The sequence below is a fragment of the Symphodus melops genome (assembly GCF_947650265.1).
Source record: "Symphodus melops genome assembly, chromosome: 16".
NCBI classification, from domain to species: Eukaryota; Metazoa; Chordata; class Actinopteri; order Labriformes; family Labridae; genus Symphodus; species Symphodus melops.
Window position 1 is genome coordinate 22,072,145 of NC_136706.1, and position 17,439 is coordinate 22,089,583.

The following is a 17,439-nucleotide window of genomic DNA, read 5'->3' on the forward strand; positions in this document are numbered from 1 at the left end:
GTCAACTTCAGGAAACTCAGTGACATTGTGCTTTTAAGATGTGACCATACAAGCAATTGTAAATATGCAAAACAGTCACTCTTAAAGGGATACTTGGTCCATTTGCATGAAGCTGAGAATATGCAATATGACGCTTTTTGCATCACATGAAGAAAACTTTCAAGCAAAGAAAAAAACATTTTTCTCGTCTCAGGGCAAAATGAGGGCTGGATTCATGACCATTCAACACTACGACCATGTTTCTAATGATACACAGCTTCATGTAAATGGGTGAAGTATCCCTTTAAGGAAGATTTTTTTATGCTGATTTAGTTGTTTTAATCAGAGCATCTTGAAATTTAAAGACAGGGAGCATGAAACTCGAATGAAGTTTCAGCCGCAGTAGAAATGCCTGAGATTTAAAAAAAAAAAAAAAACAAAGAGAGAGAACATGTTTCACTTACCAAGTGGAGCTTTTCCAGAATTCATGATCACTGGTTCATAGAGGACAGAAAGGCAGGCTGCTTCCAGTGGGTTTCCCAGAAACGCTTTGGAGGTTATGACCATGAAACACAGTGATATAAGAAAGCAGACCCACCCTTTGGGAGGAGTCAAGAAATCAAAAACAAAGGTATTCTGTAATCTTTTTTCAGTTCCAGGTAGAGAGAAAGATGGGCAACAACGCCTCAAGGATTAACTTTGGCGCTGCAATCCCTAATGGTATGAACTTTTTCTCTGCTTCATCCCCGTCATGGACTCTGAGTCAATACTTGAATCAGCTGGTAGATGTCTGTTTTACTGTACTAACAGAATCAGTTTTTGTCTGCAGGTGACCCACTGAGGATTGTGATGATCGGGAAGACTGGAGTTGGGAAGAGCGCTGTTGGTAACACCATTGTTGCCAAAAAAGTGTTCCAGTCTTCATCAAGCGCCCGTTCAGTGACAGAGCACTGCAGGACAGAGCGAGCCAAGGGTCGCAGACAGATCCATGTGACTGACACACCTGGGATTCTGGACACGACTAAAAGTGCTGAGAAAATCAAGAATGAAATTGCCAAGTGCATTCAGATGACCTCCCCCGGTCCTCACGTCTTCCTATTGGTCATCCAGGTCGGCAGGTTCACCACAGAAGAAGAAAACTGCATCGAAGCGCTGGAGAAACTCTTTGGCTCTGAAGCTTCGAGATACATGATCGTTCTGTTCACACGTGGTGACGAGCTGAAGGAAAGATCCATTCAGGACTACATCCAGACGGGCCACCCTAAACTAAGAGAGGTGATAAGCAGGTGTGGAAACAGATTCCATGTCTTCAACAACAAGAAAAAGATGAACAGGACACAAGTGGCAGAACTGATAAAGAAGATCGATGACCTCGTGGCAGCAAATGGAGGGCAACACTTCAGTGAGGAGATGTACAAAGAGGCGGAGCAGACCATTCGCCGGGAAGGCCGACTCAACTCGGGCGAAAGAGTCAAAGAACAGCAGCCCCCCTACGACTTCGCCTTCATGTCTGATCTGCTTCAGAGGGTGATTCTGTTTCAGGCTATACTGTCTGCAAGCAGACCGGCGGACATGAACATCCTGAACCAGCCCCTCGCCAGCTCCTCCTCTAACGCATGGCTTGTTGAGTGACAGCTCTAAGTGTGCTTAAGTATTGGTGTGAAACAGTCATTTAAAAGTTCGATCACACGTTATTGATACAAACAAACTGTAGTTGTATTGCTAATCAAACAGAATATTGTGTAATGAAAATGACAAATCAATAATAGTCTTTATGGATAACCTGCTATATATTCATTAAAAGATGGTGATGATTATGTCTTTTCCTGGATTTATTTTTTGTGCCTTTACTGGAGAGACATGACCCTGAGATTTCGAAAGCTTGTTAATTACTGTATGGTCCTATAACTGGTTGAGCAGCTTGTAAGGCAGTTTACCGAAAATGAGTCGGAAATAGCTGCTTCCAAAACTGTAGGCAACACCCGAATCAACAGCCAGAAGTAAACAACATGTTATCAAAACAGATCCTGCTTGTCTAACAAAAACTTAAAACATTTCCCATGAGTCATCGCCAACAAAGAAGAAACAGCAGACAGAGATGCAACAAAAACAAACAATAACCTCCAGTTTTTGCAGAAGTGTAAAATCCTGCAGTTCATTGAATGAGGCTAGCTACAGAAGACCCTGAAGTTACATACACACCCATTCAAAAAAAGACAGCTTTTACAGCAGAGATGATTGTGTCTGTAAGATTTTATTTTAGGCTTTGACTGGCTCAAAGACCATGGCGAATAATGGGAGAGACACTGAAATAACCCCGTCATTAAACTGATTTATTTCCAAAACACATTAATTAAATTGTAAAAGAAATGAAGTATGGATGTCAGTAGTATGAATAGTGTAAGTGAATGGTTGTCGGAAAGTGTATTGTGTGTGTGTTGGATGGAGAAAAAAGACAAAGTAACAAAACAAGTCGCATGTAGAAAGAATGAAGTGAAAGTTTTTATCATGACTGTGAGCAGTGGGCCCAGGTGCTCCCAGTCAGACTGATGGACAGCCACACCTACCAATTACACCAACCTGCAACACAAGAAAAGAGGGGGCACAACCTAACAGACCACTAGGCCGTCACACTTTGTTGTAAAGACTGGATAGTGGATGAAGTGGGAAAACGGAGGGAGGGTGTGGGGAATGAAATGCTGAAAGTAGCTTGAAGGACCACATCCTCCTTCCTGTACACTGGGCGTGTGCACTAACCACTAGGCTGCCAGCGCCCCATAGCTTGTATCTTTGCCAGCCCACTGTATTTCATTTTTTAATAACTTATCTTACCTGTTTTCATTGCATGAATTCAGGGTTGTTCATGCTAAAGGTTTGTGATGTAACTGTTTGTCCAGAGGCTTAAGGCCCGCGCCAAACCAAACTAATTACTGCAGAAGGCGAAATATGTTGAGTATGTTCTTATGATTGAAAACCTAGTTTTCAATATTTGCCTTCAGATGAACTTTGCTCACACGATTCACATTGTTTGAATTTCTTTTCTACCAGCTGGCTTCATGACAAGATGCACACCTTCATTATATAACAAAGATTTTCTTATTTCACCTTCACCTCAACTGAACTGTAGTGACTTTGAATTAATGAATAAATCAATTTGTTGTTGAATTCATGCTTAAAGAGTATTATTGTTTTGTGTGGTAGTGTCAGACTGATGGACAGCCACACCTACTAATTACTCCAATCATCAACAGAAGAAAAGAGGAAGCACAACCTAACAGAACATAACGGTTTACAAGTGAGGCTTAATTAGGTCAGGGCAGTTAGCTTCAGAGAGTGTGTTTAAAAACTGAGTTATTGATGTTATTTAAATACCTCGTCTTGGGTTTTTCAAAGGTAAAACCCCTCTAATATTGTTGATTTATATCAATAATTAAATAAAGAAAAATATTTATCTCCATTTGATAACCACATTTTACTGTATAAAACCCAACATAAATGTTGACTGCGTGTTAGCTCTGCAAAACCCAACATAATTGGTGCCCCGTGTGAGGCACACAAATCTTTTTTGGTTGGCATGGTCAATCGGGCTACTCAAGAGCCTGTTAGGTTAATCATTAGATTAATTTACAGGGTCTGGTAAAAAAACAAAACAAAAATAAAACGGGAAATTGATGATTTAGATCAAGATGGATACACATTTATTTAAGTACATACACCATAGAAAGAGCCATGTAGTATTTAACAAACATGTAGGCTATAGTAGATTTTTCTTTTTATAACATTGTCTCGTCAGCCACTCTTTGTCTGGTTTCTCTGCCTTCACAGTGTTTTTAGAATTCAATTTTTAAAATAAATACATATAAATCCACCATGAAGTATTTTAATACAGAACTGTGACAAAGAGCATCAACTTTATTCTTCAACTTTCCAAAGTGTCTGCTAGCAATAAAGCATTTACAGCAAAGACAGAAGGATACATTAAATTCAATAAAGGGTTTCATTCATATACAAAAGGAGACGTCATACTTATACAGTTAAACAGAGGTGAACATTACCAGTCTAGAGGTTTAAAAATAAACTTTCCCCCAAAATATGCATACAGTATTTGAAGGGAAATTAAATGTACACAATCCAAAAATAAACAGACAACAGGCACCTGAATCTCTTACAGGTGGATATATTTCCTTTGGAAATCTCAGGCTACAGTTATATCCAGGTTGAACAGTAAAAAGAGGATCTGTTCTGTTCTTCTGCATTGATTTGAATGTGTTGTTAGATGTTCTGCATCAGTAGAGTAGATTTTTATGCATATACAATTGTCTTGTGTACATTTGCAGTTTAGCCATTAGCACATATAACTATTGTGTTTGACAACCAAACTCTGATGTGTTTGATAACTGTGGGAATGTTTTCTGCCAATTGTGACATAGTTTCATCAGCTTTTTGACCTGCTTGGTGTCTTTCTTTGAGTTTTGGAATTTATGAACACGATTTCCACACATTTCAACAATATTGTTAAGAGGAACACGTTGTTTAATAAACTGTGACAGATCTCCTTTCAGGTCCTCTCCATGGGTCAGCAGGACGAATGCACTCTCCCTGATCATCCAGCCGAGCTTCTGCTCCAGCCGTTCTACTATTCCTTCCTCTTTTTCGGTGAACCTGCCGAGCTGTAACACAAGTAACACCAAGCAGCTCCTTGGCTGACAGTACCTCTTACACTGCTCTATGTGGGCCTCACAGTTTTCGAGTTGGTCGTGAAGGAAGTCTGGAGTGTCGACCACTCTCACCTGCGCTCCAAATAGCTCGATTTCTCTGAACTCACAATTGGTGGTGACCGGCATGGAGCTGGCCTCAGATTTAAACATCTGACTTGGGGGGTTCCCAGCAGCCAGGATGGTGTTTGCAGATGCACTCTTTCCTGTCCCAGTTAGTCCAAGCAGAACAATGTTTAGTATGTCAGGTACTTCATGTTCTCCGTGACCTGGAAGACAGCAATTTTAATGTTTCTCACTAAATAAATACATAACAACAAAGTTTTAGAGGCAAGGAATACTGCAGAACATGATTGGTGTTGTATTCCCAAGAAGCATACCGATGTGACGTCCAGGTGTTGTTCTATCGGGGGCAGGTGGATCAATGCTTGACTGACTCATGGCGTCATTGCCTGTGAAGATATAACATTCATAATGCCATGTACACATTGACATTGAAAACCATTGATGTGTCAGGGTTCAGGGCCTCATTGTTCTTGGACTACACGACTGGCTCACAAACAAGACATCTGAATATCAGACATTTGTGTTAGTTGTCCGATTAAAGTCTCAATCAGTTTATACATCTTTGTTACTCTCTATATACTTTCTGTTTAAAAACATCTTTGAAATGTAATGCATGATGGTATATATTGCTTGGATCGTGACCATCTACAATACTTTTCACAATGCATTGTGGGCCAATGAGGGGACATCATGCACATCATACAATCAAGCCAGTCTGTTAGCCTATGCTGCTCTCTCACTGCCAGATTGTTCTGTGCCATCTTATACAAGACTCTCCATCCTACCAGTCCTTTATGGTCAGATCCCGTACATACAATGAAACATGAGCATCTTACTTATAACTACTACAATCACCGCTAAGTAATTAAAACCAGCCTACCTGTTCTCTATTGGCTCAGACGTTCAGCATTTCTAAAAAAGTTGCATCATAATTAGTGTTAATCATGAAGTCACAGATTATATAATTGGTTCCATCATGCACTGGGGCTAGCTCATGCTCCTCCGTGTCTCATGGAGCGGGCATCAGAAATTGGCAATTGAAAGACTCACTTTAAAACCTTCAATAAAGAATTACCAGAGAAACACAAGCCAGCCCTGAAGTAAGACAAGACATGCTTTTTATTGTGCATGTGTAGCAAGAAAATGTGTCAAAGTATAGTTTTTACCTCCTTCCCTCGAAGACTGCTTTTCTTCTACGAACAACTACTTCACTGTAGCTGTTGTAGGCATAATGGAATTCAGGAAACCCATTGCACAACTTCCTGCAGTCACCGGCAAGATCTTCAGTTAGCATCACCAGCTTGATGTTTGGTTGCTTCAGATCTAGGGAGTTGAAGGTTTTGGCATTTGGAAACATGACGACTAGATGTGACATGATATCTTCTCCAAAGGTATCAGTGAGTTTACTGATTTGAGCCATAACATTTTTCTCTTGTGTGTCTTCTGGGTCTATTGCCAGTATGAACAGATGTGGGCCAGGATGAGACAATGCCATGAAGTCAATAACCTGTTGGTCTGGGTTCAGATAGTCATTGTCGAAGAAATGCTGGGTGTAAATAACTCTAAATGAGTTGTTCTCTTGCATGACAATGTTGTTCGACATGATACATTTATCTATAACACCATTGAGAAGGTTGTCTTCGATGACTTTCTGATACCCCCTTCCAAACAGGGCGATGGTAAACCTTCCCCCGCATGCTGTGAACACAAAAATCAGTAATATGTTATAAATCACAGTCTATATTTACAAAACAACCTGCGACTGAAAAGATTTCAGATTGTATTCTGCAAATATTTCAAACAAGTTAATTTCTTAACAGAACTAGCCGTTTATTTACATGTCATACACAAATTTCCTTGGAGAGGAAAAAAACGAGGCCACATTTTAAATATCTTGAAACACTAATGCTTCACACAGTGTCACCTTAGGCCAAATGTACACAACAACAATCTACTCAAAATGACAACAACCATCATTTTGAGGAGTTCTGAGACTTATTTAACCTGGAAGAGAATATGTGACCTTTAAATCCGAAATGTCCATTTTTGGATCAAAGGCAAGAGAGGCAGATTATTTAATCTACAGCTACAGTACTGAATTTAACTATTTACTGCCTTCAGCACATTCTTCTGTGTTAGCCATATTGGATACTCTACAATGTGATGATGGATAAAGTGACCATCTGTATTAAACACACTTGTGTTTGACCAAAGAAGCTACATCTGACAAACTACAGTGTTTGTTCATATTCAGTAGCTCCGTCCCTGTATCTATAAAAAAAAAAAAACAAACAAACCTGAATTTCCCTTGGGATCAATAAAGTATCTATCTATCTATCTATCTATCTATCTATCTATCTATCTATCTATCTATCTATCTATCTATCTATCTATCTATCTATCTATCTATCTATCTATCTATCTATCTATCTATCTATCTATCTATCTATCTATCTATCTATCTATCTATCTATCTATCTATCTATCTGTTTATGAGGCAAACTGTGATTAAATGCATTAAAAAGAATTTAACATGCTATTTTCTATTGCTATTAATTAATCGTAATTAACATGTTAAAATCCCACCCCTAGTTTCTAAGCAACTGTCATGGTTTGGTTTTGTTCTGCATTTAATCCTGTTTTAGTTTTCATTATTTCCCTCGTGTTCTGTGTATGTATGTTCCTAGTGTGGTTTACTTTAGTCCTTAGTGTGTTTCCCTGTGTCCTTGTGTTCTTCTATGTTGTCTGTCGGCTTGTTTTCCTGTTACTTGTGTTTTCAGGTTCTTAGTTTGGTGTATAATGTTTCCTAGTCTTGTTTTAAGTGTTTCCTGTTTTATTTTGTAATATCTTGTTTTAGTTCATGTCTTTTCATTGTCAGGTTTTACTTTGTACATGTCCTCAGTGTTCTGGTCTTGTGTTCTTCGTTCCTTGTGTTTCCCGCCTTTGTGATTACCCTGATGTTCCTCACCTGTCTCGTTAGTCTCACCTGTGTCTGATTACCCCATGTCTATTTAGTCTCTGTGTTTGCCTCAGTTTCTTGTCGGTTCATTGTCTTGTCTTTCGTCGTGAGTAGTTGTAGTCTGTCATTGATCATTTGTTCCCTGCCTTTCGGATTTCGTGTGGAGAAAGTTTTTGTTTTGTGTTTTTGCCTTTTGATTTTGAGGCTGCTTTTTTGTTAAATAAATCTTTATTTTCTGCAATTGGGTCCTCCTCCCTGTATTCTGCCTGCTACGACGTGACAGAATGAACCGACCAGTAATGGACCCAGCGGAAGATTTAGATTGCAAAAAATGGACTGTTTTTCGAAGATTCGTTATTTTCAAAACATGTTGCTTTCGATACGGAGCACTTTTGAGTCCGACCGTTCTCCCTGCTCCCTGCTCTGTTTTCTCCTCCTGGTTTTGGATTTTTGGTTTTTCTAAATAAGTTTTTGTTTTGCCTTTTTGTTAAAATAAATTATTGGTTATTCTGCACTTGGGTCCTCCTCCCTGTTTCCTACCCGGAACTTGACAGCAACAAGATTATTAAAATACCTGAATATTTGTTTAACCACGTCTCCTTTTTTTTGTCATTACTGTCAGCGAAAGGGGTGTGTTAGTTTCCCAGAATGAAGGCGACCTCATTGTGAAAGAATGCAGTCCATCCACTTTATAATCAATCTAAATATTGACTGTATCAAAAAGAACATTTACAACTTTACAGTGAAATTAATCCAAATTTAAAATAAAAACTGTATGAATTTGTTAGATTTTTCTCAAATTCTGCTGGAATTTAAACTCCCTAACCCCAAACAGATTTGGTGTTTTTTTTACGCTGAAGGATTTGGGTTTTTGAAAGGAACACATTGCATTGTGTATCGATCAACCTTTATATGTAGCGCTGAGTAAGAACAAATGATTTCTCAACACACTTTACAAAAAGCAAAACATTACTAAAAGTTATAAATAAATGAAAGTTACCAGTCAACTTCAGGAAACTCAGTGACATTGTGCCTTTAAGATGTGACTATACAAGCAATTGTAAATTGTAAAAAAACAGTCACTCTTAAGGTGTACTTCACTCATTTGCATGAAGCTGAGAATATGCAATATGATGCTTTTTGCATCACATGAAGAAAACTTTCAAGCAAAGAAAAATACATTTTTCTCGTCTCAGGGCAAAATGAGGGTTGGATTCACGACCATTCAACACTACTACCATGTTTCTAATGATACACAGCTTCATGCAAATGGGTGAAGTATCCCTTTAAGGAAGTTTTTTTATGCTGATTTAGTTGTTTTAATCAGAGCATCTTGAAATTTAAAGAAAGGGAGCATGAAACTCGAGTGAAGTTTCAGCTGCACTAGAAATGCCTGAGATTTAAAAAAAAAAAAAACAAAGAGAGAGAGAGAACATGTTTCACTTACGAGGTGGAGCTTTTCCAGAATTCATGATCACTGGTTCATAGAGGACAGAAGGCAGGCTGCTTCCAGTGGGATTCCCAGAAACGCTTTGGATGTTATGACCATGAAACACAGTGATATAAGAAAGCAGACCCACCCTTTGGGAGGAGTCAAGAAATCAAAAACAAAGCTAATCTGTAATCTGTCTTCAGTTCCAGGCAGAGAGAAAGATGGGCAACGCCGCCTCAAGGATTAACTTTGGCGCTGCAATCCCTTATGGTATGAACTATTTCTCTGCTTCATCCCCGTCATGCACTCTGAGTCAATACTTGAATCAGCTGGTAGATGTCTGTTGTACTATACTAACAGAATCAGTTTTTGTCTGCAGGTGACCCACTGAGGATTGTGATGATCGGGAAGACTGGAGTTGGGAAGAACGCTGTTGGTAACACCATCGTTGGCAAAAAAGTGTTCCAGTCTTCATCAAGCGCCCGTTCAGTGACAGAGAACTGCAGGACAGAGCGAGCCAAGGGTCGCAGACAGATCCATGTGACTGATGCACCTGGGATTCTGGACACGACTAAAAGTGCTGAGAATATCAAGAATGAAATTGCCAAGTGCATTCAGATGACCTCCCCCGGTCCTCACGTCTTCCTATTGGTCATCCAGGTCGGCAGGTTCACCACAGAAGAAGAAAACTGCATCAAAGCCCTGGAGAAACTCTTTGGATCTGAAGCTTCTAGATACATGATCGTTCTGTTCACACGTGGTGACGAGCTGAAGGGAAGATCCATTCGTGACTACATCCAGACGGGCCACCCTAAACTAAGAGAGGTGATAAGCAGGTGTGGAAACAGATTCCATGTCTTCAACAACAAGAAAAAGATGAACAGGACACAAGTGGCAGAACTGATAAAGAAGATCGATGACCTTGTGGCAGCAAATGGAGGGCAACACTTCAGTGAGGAGATGTACAAAGAGGCGGAGCAGACCATTCGGCGGGAAGGGCGACTCAACTCGGGAGAAAGAGTCAAAGAACAGGAGCCCCCCTACAACTTCGCCTTCATGGCTGAGCTGCTTGAGAGGGTGATTCTGTTTCAGGCTATACTGTCTGCAACCAGACCGGGGGACATGAACAACCTGAACCAGTCCCTCGCCAGTTCCTCCTCTAACACGTGGCTTGTTGATTGACAGCTCTAAGTTTGCTTAAGTATTGGTGTGAAACAGTCATTTAAAAGTTCGATCACACGTTATTGATACAAACAAACTGTAGTTGTATTGCTAATCAAACAGAATATTGTGTAATGAAAATGACAAATCAATAATAGTCTTTATGGATAACCTGCTGGATAATTCATTAAAAGATGGTGATGATTATGTCTTTTCTTGGATTTATTTTTTGTGCCTTTACTGGAGAGACATGACCCTGAGATATCGAAAGCTTATTAATTACTGTATGGTCCTATAACTGGTTGAGCAGCTTGTAAGGCAGTTTACCGAAAATGAGTTGGAAACAGCTGCTTCCAAAACTGTGGGCAACACCCGAATCAACAGCCAGAAGTAAACAACATGTTATCAAAACGGATCCTGCTTGTCTAACAAAAACTTAAAACATTTCCCATGAGTCATCGCCAACAAAGAAGAAACAGCAGACAGAGATGCAACAAAAACAAACAATAACCTCCAGTTTTTGCAGAAGTGTAAAATCCTGCAGTTCATTGAGTGAGGCAAGCGGCAGAAGACCCTGAAGTCACATACACCCATTCAAAAAAAGATAGCTTTTACAGCAGAGATGATTGTGTCTGTAAGATTTTGTTTTAGGCTTTGACTGGCTCAAAGACCATGGCGAATAATGGGAGAGACACTGAAATAACCCCGTCATTAAACTGATTTATTTACAAAACCAATTAAGTAAATTGTAAAAGAAATTAAGTATGGATGTCAGTAGTATGAATAGTGTACGTGAGTGGTTGTCGGAAAGTGTATTGTGTGTGTGTTGGATGGAGAAAAAAGACAAAGTAACAAAACAAGTCGCATGTAGAAAGAATGAAGTGAAGGTTTTTATCATGACTGTGAGCAGCGGGCCCAGGTGCTCCCAGTCAGACTGGTGGACAGCCACACCTACCAATTACACCAACCTGCAACACAAGAAAAGAGGGGGCACAACCTAACAGACCACTAGGCCGTCACACTTTGTTGTAAAGACTGGATAGTGGATGAAGTGGGAAAACGGAGGGAGGGTGTGGGGAATGAAATGCTGAAAGTAGCTTGAAGGACCACATCCTCCTTCCTACACTGGGCGTGTGCACTAACCACTAGGCTGCCAGCGCCCCATAGCTTGTATCTTTGCCAGCACACTGTATTTCATTTTTTAATAACTTATCTTACCTGTTTTCATTGCATGAATTCAGGGTTGTTCATGCTTAAGGTTTGTGATGTAACTGTTTGTCCAGAGGCTCAAGGCCCGCGCCAGCCAAACTAATTACTGCAGAAGGCAAAGTATGTTGAGTATGTTCTTATGATTGAAAACCTAATTTTCAATAGAAGCCTTCAGATGAACTGTGCTCACACGAGTCACATTGTTTGAATTTCTTTTCTACCAGCTGGCTTCATGACAAGATGAACATCATTATATAACAAAGAATTTTCTTATTTCACCTTCACCTCAACTGAACTGTAGTGACTTTGAATTAATGAATAAATCAATTTGTTGTTGAATTCATGCTTAAAGAGTATTATTGTTTTGTGTGGTAGTGTCAGACTGATGGACAGCCACACCTACTAATTACTCCAATCATCAACAGAAGAAAAGAGGAGGCACAACCTAACAGACCCCCCCCCCCCCCCCCCCGTGTAATGCGATAAGTAATTTCATAAGTAAATAATAATTTACCACTCTGATTAATCCTTGGTACCAGGATCCTGTGGTGTAGCTACATTGCAAAAGATTGAAACAACAGCAAAGATACAAACATAAATGGATGGGGTAAGTTATTTGGAGAAGCCTGACTTGTTGTCATTTACTAAGGAACAGGACAAATGACTCTTACTCCCAACATGCACTGCAGGGATACTCCCAGAATGCTCTGTAATACCTAACACACAGGTATGACATTCAGGCTGAATAAAAGCAATCATCTCCTATTGTCTCTCTTCAAATGCTTCCAGCTTCCAGAGACACAAGTCTCCTATTTGTTAAACAGTTTTGGAGTGCAGGCAGCCCGAGGCCTTAAGCAAGCACAGTGTTCCGAATCTCAAGCTCGGATAATCATTGAACGCATCGCGAGGGAGTTTCTAGGTGCGTCCTGCAACAAACAGAGATCGCCTTGCTCGACTTTGAACACAGCGATCCTTCTCATTGTCTGGGAATTGCTTCTGCCATCACAACTCCTACTGGAACAGACTGGAGATCTGGTTTCCTCGTCGGACCTTTCCTCTCGTCAGCCATTAACATAACGGTTTACAAGTGAGGCTTAATTAGGTCTGGGCAGTTAGCTTCAGGGAGTGTGCTTAATAACTGAGTAATTTATGTTGTTATTTAAATACCTCGTCTTGGGTTTTTCAAAGGTAAAACCTCTCTAATATTGTTGATTTATATCAATAATTAAATAAAGAAAAATATTTATCTTTATTTGATAACCACATTTTACTGTATAAAACCCAACATAAATGTTGACTGCGTGTTAGCTCTGCAAAACCCAACATAATTGGTGCCCCGTGTGAGGCACACAAATCTTTTTTGGTTGGCATGGTCAATCGGGCTACTCAAGAGCCTGTTAGGTTAATCATTAGATTAATTTAAAGGGTCTGGTAAAAAAAACAAAACCAAAAAAAAACGGGAAATTGATGATTTAGATCAAGATGGATACACATTTATTTAAGTACATACAGCATAGAAAGAGCCATGTAGTATTTAACAAACATGTAGGCTATAGTAGATTTTTCTTTTGATAACATTGTCTCGTCAGCCACTCCTTGTCTGGTTTCTCAGCCTTCACAGTGTTTTTAGAATTCAATTTTTAAAATAAATACATATAAATCCACCATGAAGTATTTTAATACAGAACTGTGACAATGAGCATCAACTTTATTGTTCAACTTTCCAAAGTGTCTGTTAGCAATAAACCATTTACAGCAAAGACAGAAGGATACATTAAATTCAATAAAGGGTTTCATTCATATACAAAAGGAGATGTCATACTTACACAGTTAAACAGAGGTGAACATTACCAGTCTAGAGGTTTAAAATTATACTTTCCCCCAAAATATACATACATTATTTGAAGGGAAATTAAATGTACACAATCCAAAAATAAACAGACAACGTGCACGTGAATCTCTTACAGGTGGATATATTTCCTTTGGAAATCTCAGGCTACAGTTATATCCAGGTTGAACAGTAAAAAGAGGATCTGTTCTGTTCTTCGGCATTGATTTGAATGTGTTGTTAGATGTTCTTCATCAGTAGAGTAGATTTTTATGCATATACAATTGTCATGTGTACATTTGCAGTTTAGCCATTAGCACATATAACTATTGTGTTTGACAACCAAACTCTGATGAAGTGTTTGATAACTGTGGGAATGTTTTCCGCCAATTGTGACATAGTTTCATCAGCTTTTTGACCTGCTTGGTGTCTTTCTTTGAGTTTTGGAATTTATGAACACGATATCCACACATTTCAACAATATTGTTAAGAGGACCACGTTGTTTAATAAACTGTAACAGATCTCCTTTCAGGTCTTCTCCATGGGTCAGCAGGACGACTGCACCCTCCCTGATCCTCCAGCCGAGCTTCTGCTCCAGCCGTTCTACTATTCCTTCCTCTTTTTTGGTGAACCTGCCGAGCTGTAACACAAGTAACACCAAGCAGCTCTTTGGCTGACAGTACTTCTTACACTGCTCTATGTGGGCCTCACAGTTTTCGAGTTGGTCGTGAAGGAAGTCTGGAGTGTCGACCACTCTCACCTGCGCTCCAAATAGCTCGATTTCTCTGAACTCACATTTGGTGGTGACCGGCATGGAGCTGGCCTCAGATTTAAACATCTGACTTGAAGTCACGGGGGGGTTCCCAGCAGCCAGGATGGTGTTTGCAGATGCACTCTTTCCCGTCCCAGTTAGTCCAAGCAGAACAATGTTTAGGATGTCAGGTACTTCATGTTCTCTGTGACCTGGAGGAAAGCAATTTTAATGTTTCTCACTAAATAAATACATAACAACAAAGTTTTATAAGCAAAGAATACTGCAGAACATGATTGGTGTTGTATTCCCAAGAAGCATACCGATGTGACGTCCAGGTGTTATTCTATCAGGGGCAGGTGGATCAATGCTTGACTGACTCACAATGTTATTGTCTGTGAAGATATAACATTCATACTGCCAATTACAACCAGTGAGGAACATAAGTATTTGAACACTCTGCAATTTGGCAAGTTATCCCATTCAGGAGTTATGGAGGGGTCTGAAATTTTCATAGGTGTAATTAGTAGGTGCATTCCACTTCCACATTTCGAAACCATCAGGAAATCACATGGTATGATTTTTAGTTCAAGACATTGCATTTGCAAATACGTATGTGCAGCAATAAAATCCACATCAAATCGTTTTTTAAAAGAATTCTGTCACTTGCATGCGGAAATGCACCGACCATACAATGTAAATTTCAGACGTCTCCATAATTTCTAAGTGGGAGAACTTCCAATGTTGCAGGGTGTTGACCATAAGGATCTGTAAGGGTTCGGGGCCTCATTGTTCGTGAACTACAAGACTGGTTCACAAACAAGACATCTGAATATCAGACATTTGTCTCAGTTTTCTAAATAAAGTCTCAACTGATGGATGTTGTTACTTTCTATATAATTTACGCTTAAAAAAATCTTTGAAAGGTTTGCATGATAGTATATGTAGCTTAGATCGAGACCATCGGTTCTGCAATACTTTTCACATTGCATTGTGGGCCAATGAGGGGACATCATGCACACTCAGTATTCAGACACCACTACATAAGCTCTTATTCATGATTGCCTCAGCCAACTTGGCTCACATTTGCACACGTCTGCTTTCCATCTAATCAGTTTATACATCTTTGTTACTCTCTATATACTTTCTGTTTAAAAACATCTTGAAATGTAATGCATGATGGTATATATAGCTTGGATCGTGACCATCTACAATACTTTTCACAATGCATTGTGGGCCAATGAGGGGACATCATGCACATCATACAATCAAGCCAATCTGTTAGCCTATCCTGCTCTCTCACTGCCAGATTGTTCTGTGCCATCTTATGCAAGACTCTCCATCCTACCAGTCCTTCATGGTGAGATCCCCCGTATATAAAATGAAACATGAGTATCTTACTTATAACTACTACAATCACTGCTAAGTAATTAAAACCTACCTGTTCTCCAATGGCTCAGACGTTCAGCATTTCTAAAAAAGTCGCATCATAATTAGTGTTAATCATGAAGTCACAGATTATATTATTGGTTCCATCATGCACTGGGGCTAGCTCATGCTCCTCCGTGTCTCATGGAGCGGGCTTCAGAAATTGGCAATTGAAAGACTCACTTTGAAACCTTCAATAAAGAATTACCAGAGAAACACAAGCCAGCCCTGAAGTAAGACAAGACATGCTTTTTATTGTGCATGTGTAGCAAGAAAATGTGTCAAAGTATAGTTTTTACCTCCTTCCCTCGAAGGCTGCTTTTCTTCTACGAACAACTCCTTCACTGTAGCTGTTGTAGGCATAATTGAATTCAGGACACCCATTGCACCACTTCCTACAGTCACCGGCAAGATCTTCAGTTAGCATCACCAGCTTGATGTTTGGTTGCTTCAGATCTAGGGAGTTGAAGGTTTTGGCATTTGGTAACATGACGACTAGCTGTGATGTGATATCTTCTCCAAAGGTATCAGTGAGTTTACTGATTTGAGCCATAACATTTTTCTCTTGTGTGTCTTCTGGGTCTATTGCCAGTATGAACAGATGCGGGCCAGGATGAGACAATGCCATGAAGTCAATAACCTGTTGGTCTGGGTTCAGATAGTCATTGTCGAAGAAATGCTGGGTGTAAATAACTCTAAATGAGTTGTTCTCTTGCATGACAATGTTGTTCGACATGATACGTTTATCTATATCACCATTGAGAAGACTGTCTTCAATGGCTTTCTGATAACCCAGTCCGAACAGGGCGATGGTAAACCTTCCCCCGTATGCTGTGAACACAAAAATCAGTAATATGTTATAAATCACAGTCTATATTTACAAAACAACCTGCGACTGAAAATATTTCAGATTGTATTCTGCAAATATTTCAAACAAGTTAATTTCTTATCAGAACTAGCAGTTTATTTGAATTTCCCTCGGGATCAATAAAGTATCTATCTATCTATCTATCTATCTATCTATCTATCTATCTATCTATCTATCTATCTATCTATTTACATGGCATACACAAATTTCCTTGGAGAGGAAAAAAACGAGGCCACATTTTAAATATCTTCAAACACTAATGCTTCACACAGTGTCACCTTAGGCCAAATATACACAACAACAATCTACTCAAAATGACAACAACCATCACACAGATCTGCAAGCTGATTAAAAACCCTGTGGTATTTACACCAAACCAGTAGTGGTGTGACTTTCTAACAAAGCAACACATAACAAAGCACTGAGGCTGGATTAAGGTTAGTTAGGGATTCTAATGTTACGAAGTCTTGGTTTTCAGAGAAATCCACTTTACAATGTTCTTCTAAAACTACTTTTGTCTTTAACCTGAGACAAGTCCAGCCTCTCCGTCTTTTACCTGCTCCCCTTATTGAAAATGTGAGCACAAACACTCAAAAGGGTCATTTAGAGATGTTCCCTTCATGACATCACAAAGGGCAGTAGCCCCTCCCACAAGTGGGTGACACTCCCACAGCTAGATGTTTGTTCTGCCCTCTGAGTCTGCCTTCTCACCGTAAACAATAGGACATGGAGCGAGAAAGACTGATTTCACCCGAGCCCTTCCAGAGAGGGGGCGTGGTCAAACACAGTTCATTTACATATTTAAAGCTACAAACACAGAAACAGCCTGTTCTGAGCAGGGCTGAAATAGAGGGGTTTATAAGCATGATCAAATACAGGATTAGAGTGGATTTACGGCAAGACACTCCACACACATGTTTTGAGGAGTTCTGAGACTTATTCAAAACGGTTGAAGAGGAGGAGGATATGTGACCATTAAGTCAGAAATGTCCATATTTGGATCAAAGGCAAGAGATGTAAATTATTTAATCTACAGCTGCAG

General features: G+C 39.6%; 3 protein-coding genes and 1 long non-coding RNA gene across 4 annotated transcripts; 2 read left to right on the plus strand and 2 right to left on the minus strand.

Annotated features, from left to right (window-relative positions):
• The first annotated feature begins 529 nt into the window (after window positions 1-529).
• LOC306837068 (GTPase IMAP family member 7-like) lies at window positions 530-1,706 on the plus strand. The gene is made up of 3 exons (XM_079364548.1): window positions 530-535; window positions 633-699; window positions 809-1,706. The coding sequence occupies exons 2-3, from the start codon at window positions 651-653 to the stop codon at window positions 1,609-1,611; spliced, it is 852 nt and encodes a 283-aa protein (XP_079220674.1). The 5' UTR covers window positions 530-535; window positions 633-650; the 3' UTR covers window positions 1,612-1,706.
• A 3,933-nt stretch (window positions 1,707-5,639) lies between these two features.
• LOC306837070 lies at window positions 5,640-8,453 on the minus strand. The gene is made up of 3 exons (XR_013780862.1): window positions 8,294-8,453; window positions 5,927-6,458; window positions 5,640-5,672 (listed from the first exon to the last, which is right to left on the minus strand). It is a non-coding gene; the product is annotated as an uncharacterized lncRNA (long non-coding RNA).
• A 924-nt stretch (window positions 8,454-9,377) lies between these two features.
• Window positions 9,378-10,457, plus strand: LOC306837128 (GTPase IMAP family member 7-like). The gene is made up of 2 exons (XM_079364649.1): window positions 9,378-9,421; window positions 9,531-10,457. Exon 2 carries the CDS (start codon window positions 9,551-9,553, stop codon window positions 10,331-10,333), a length of 783 nt encoding a protein of 260 aa, XP_079220775.1. The 5' UTR covers window positions 9,378-9,421; window positions 9,531-9,550; the 3' UTR covers window positions 10,334-10,457.
• Window positions 10,458-13,189: 2,732 nt separating this feature from the next.
• LOC306837277 (GTPase IMAP family member 8-like) lies at window positions 13,190-16,354 on the minus strand. Its single transcript, XM_079364878.1, has 4 exons — window positions 15,829-16,354; window positions 15,543-15,574; window positions 14,425-14,496; window positions 13,190-14,313 (listed from the first exon to the last, which is right to left on the minus strand). The coding sequence occupies exons 1-4, from the start codon at window positions 16,263-16,265 to the stop codon at window positions 13,676-13,678; spliced, it is 1,179 nt and encodes a 392-aa protein (XP_079221004.1). The 5' UTR covers window positions 16,266-16,354; the 3' UTR covers window positions 13,190-13,675.
• Window positions 16,355-17,439: the final 1,085 nt, after the last annotated feature.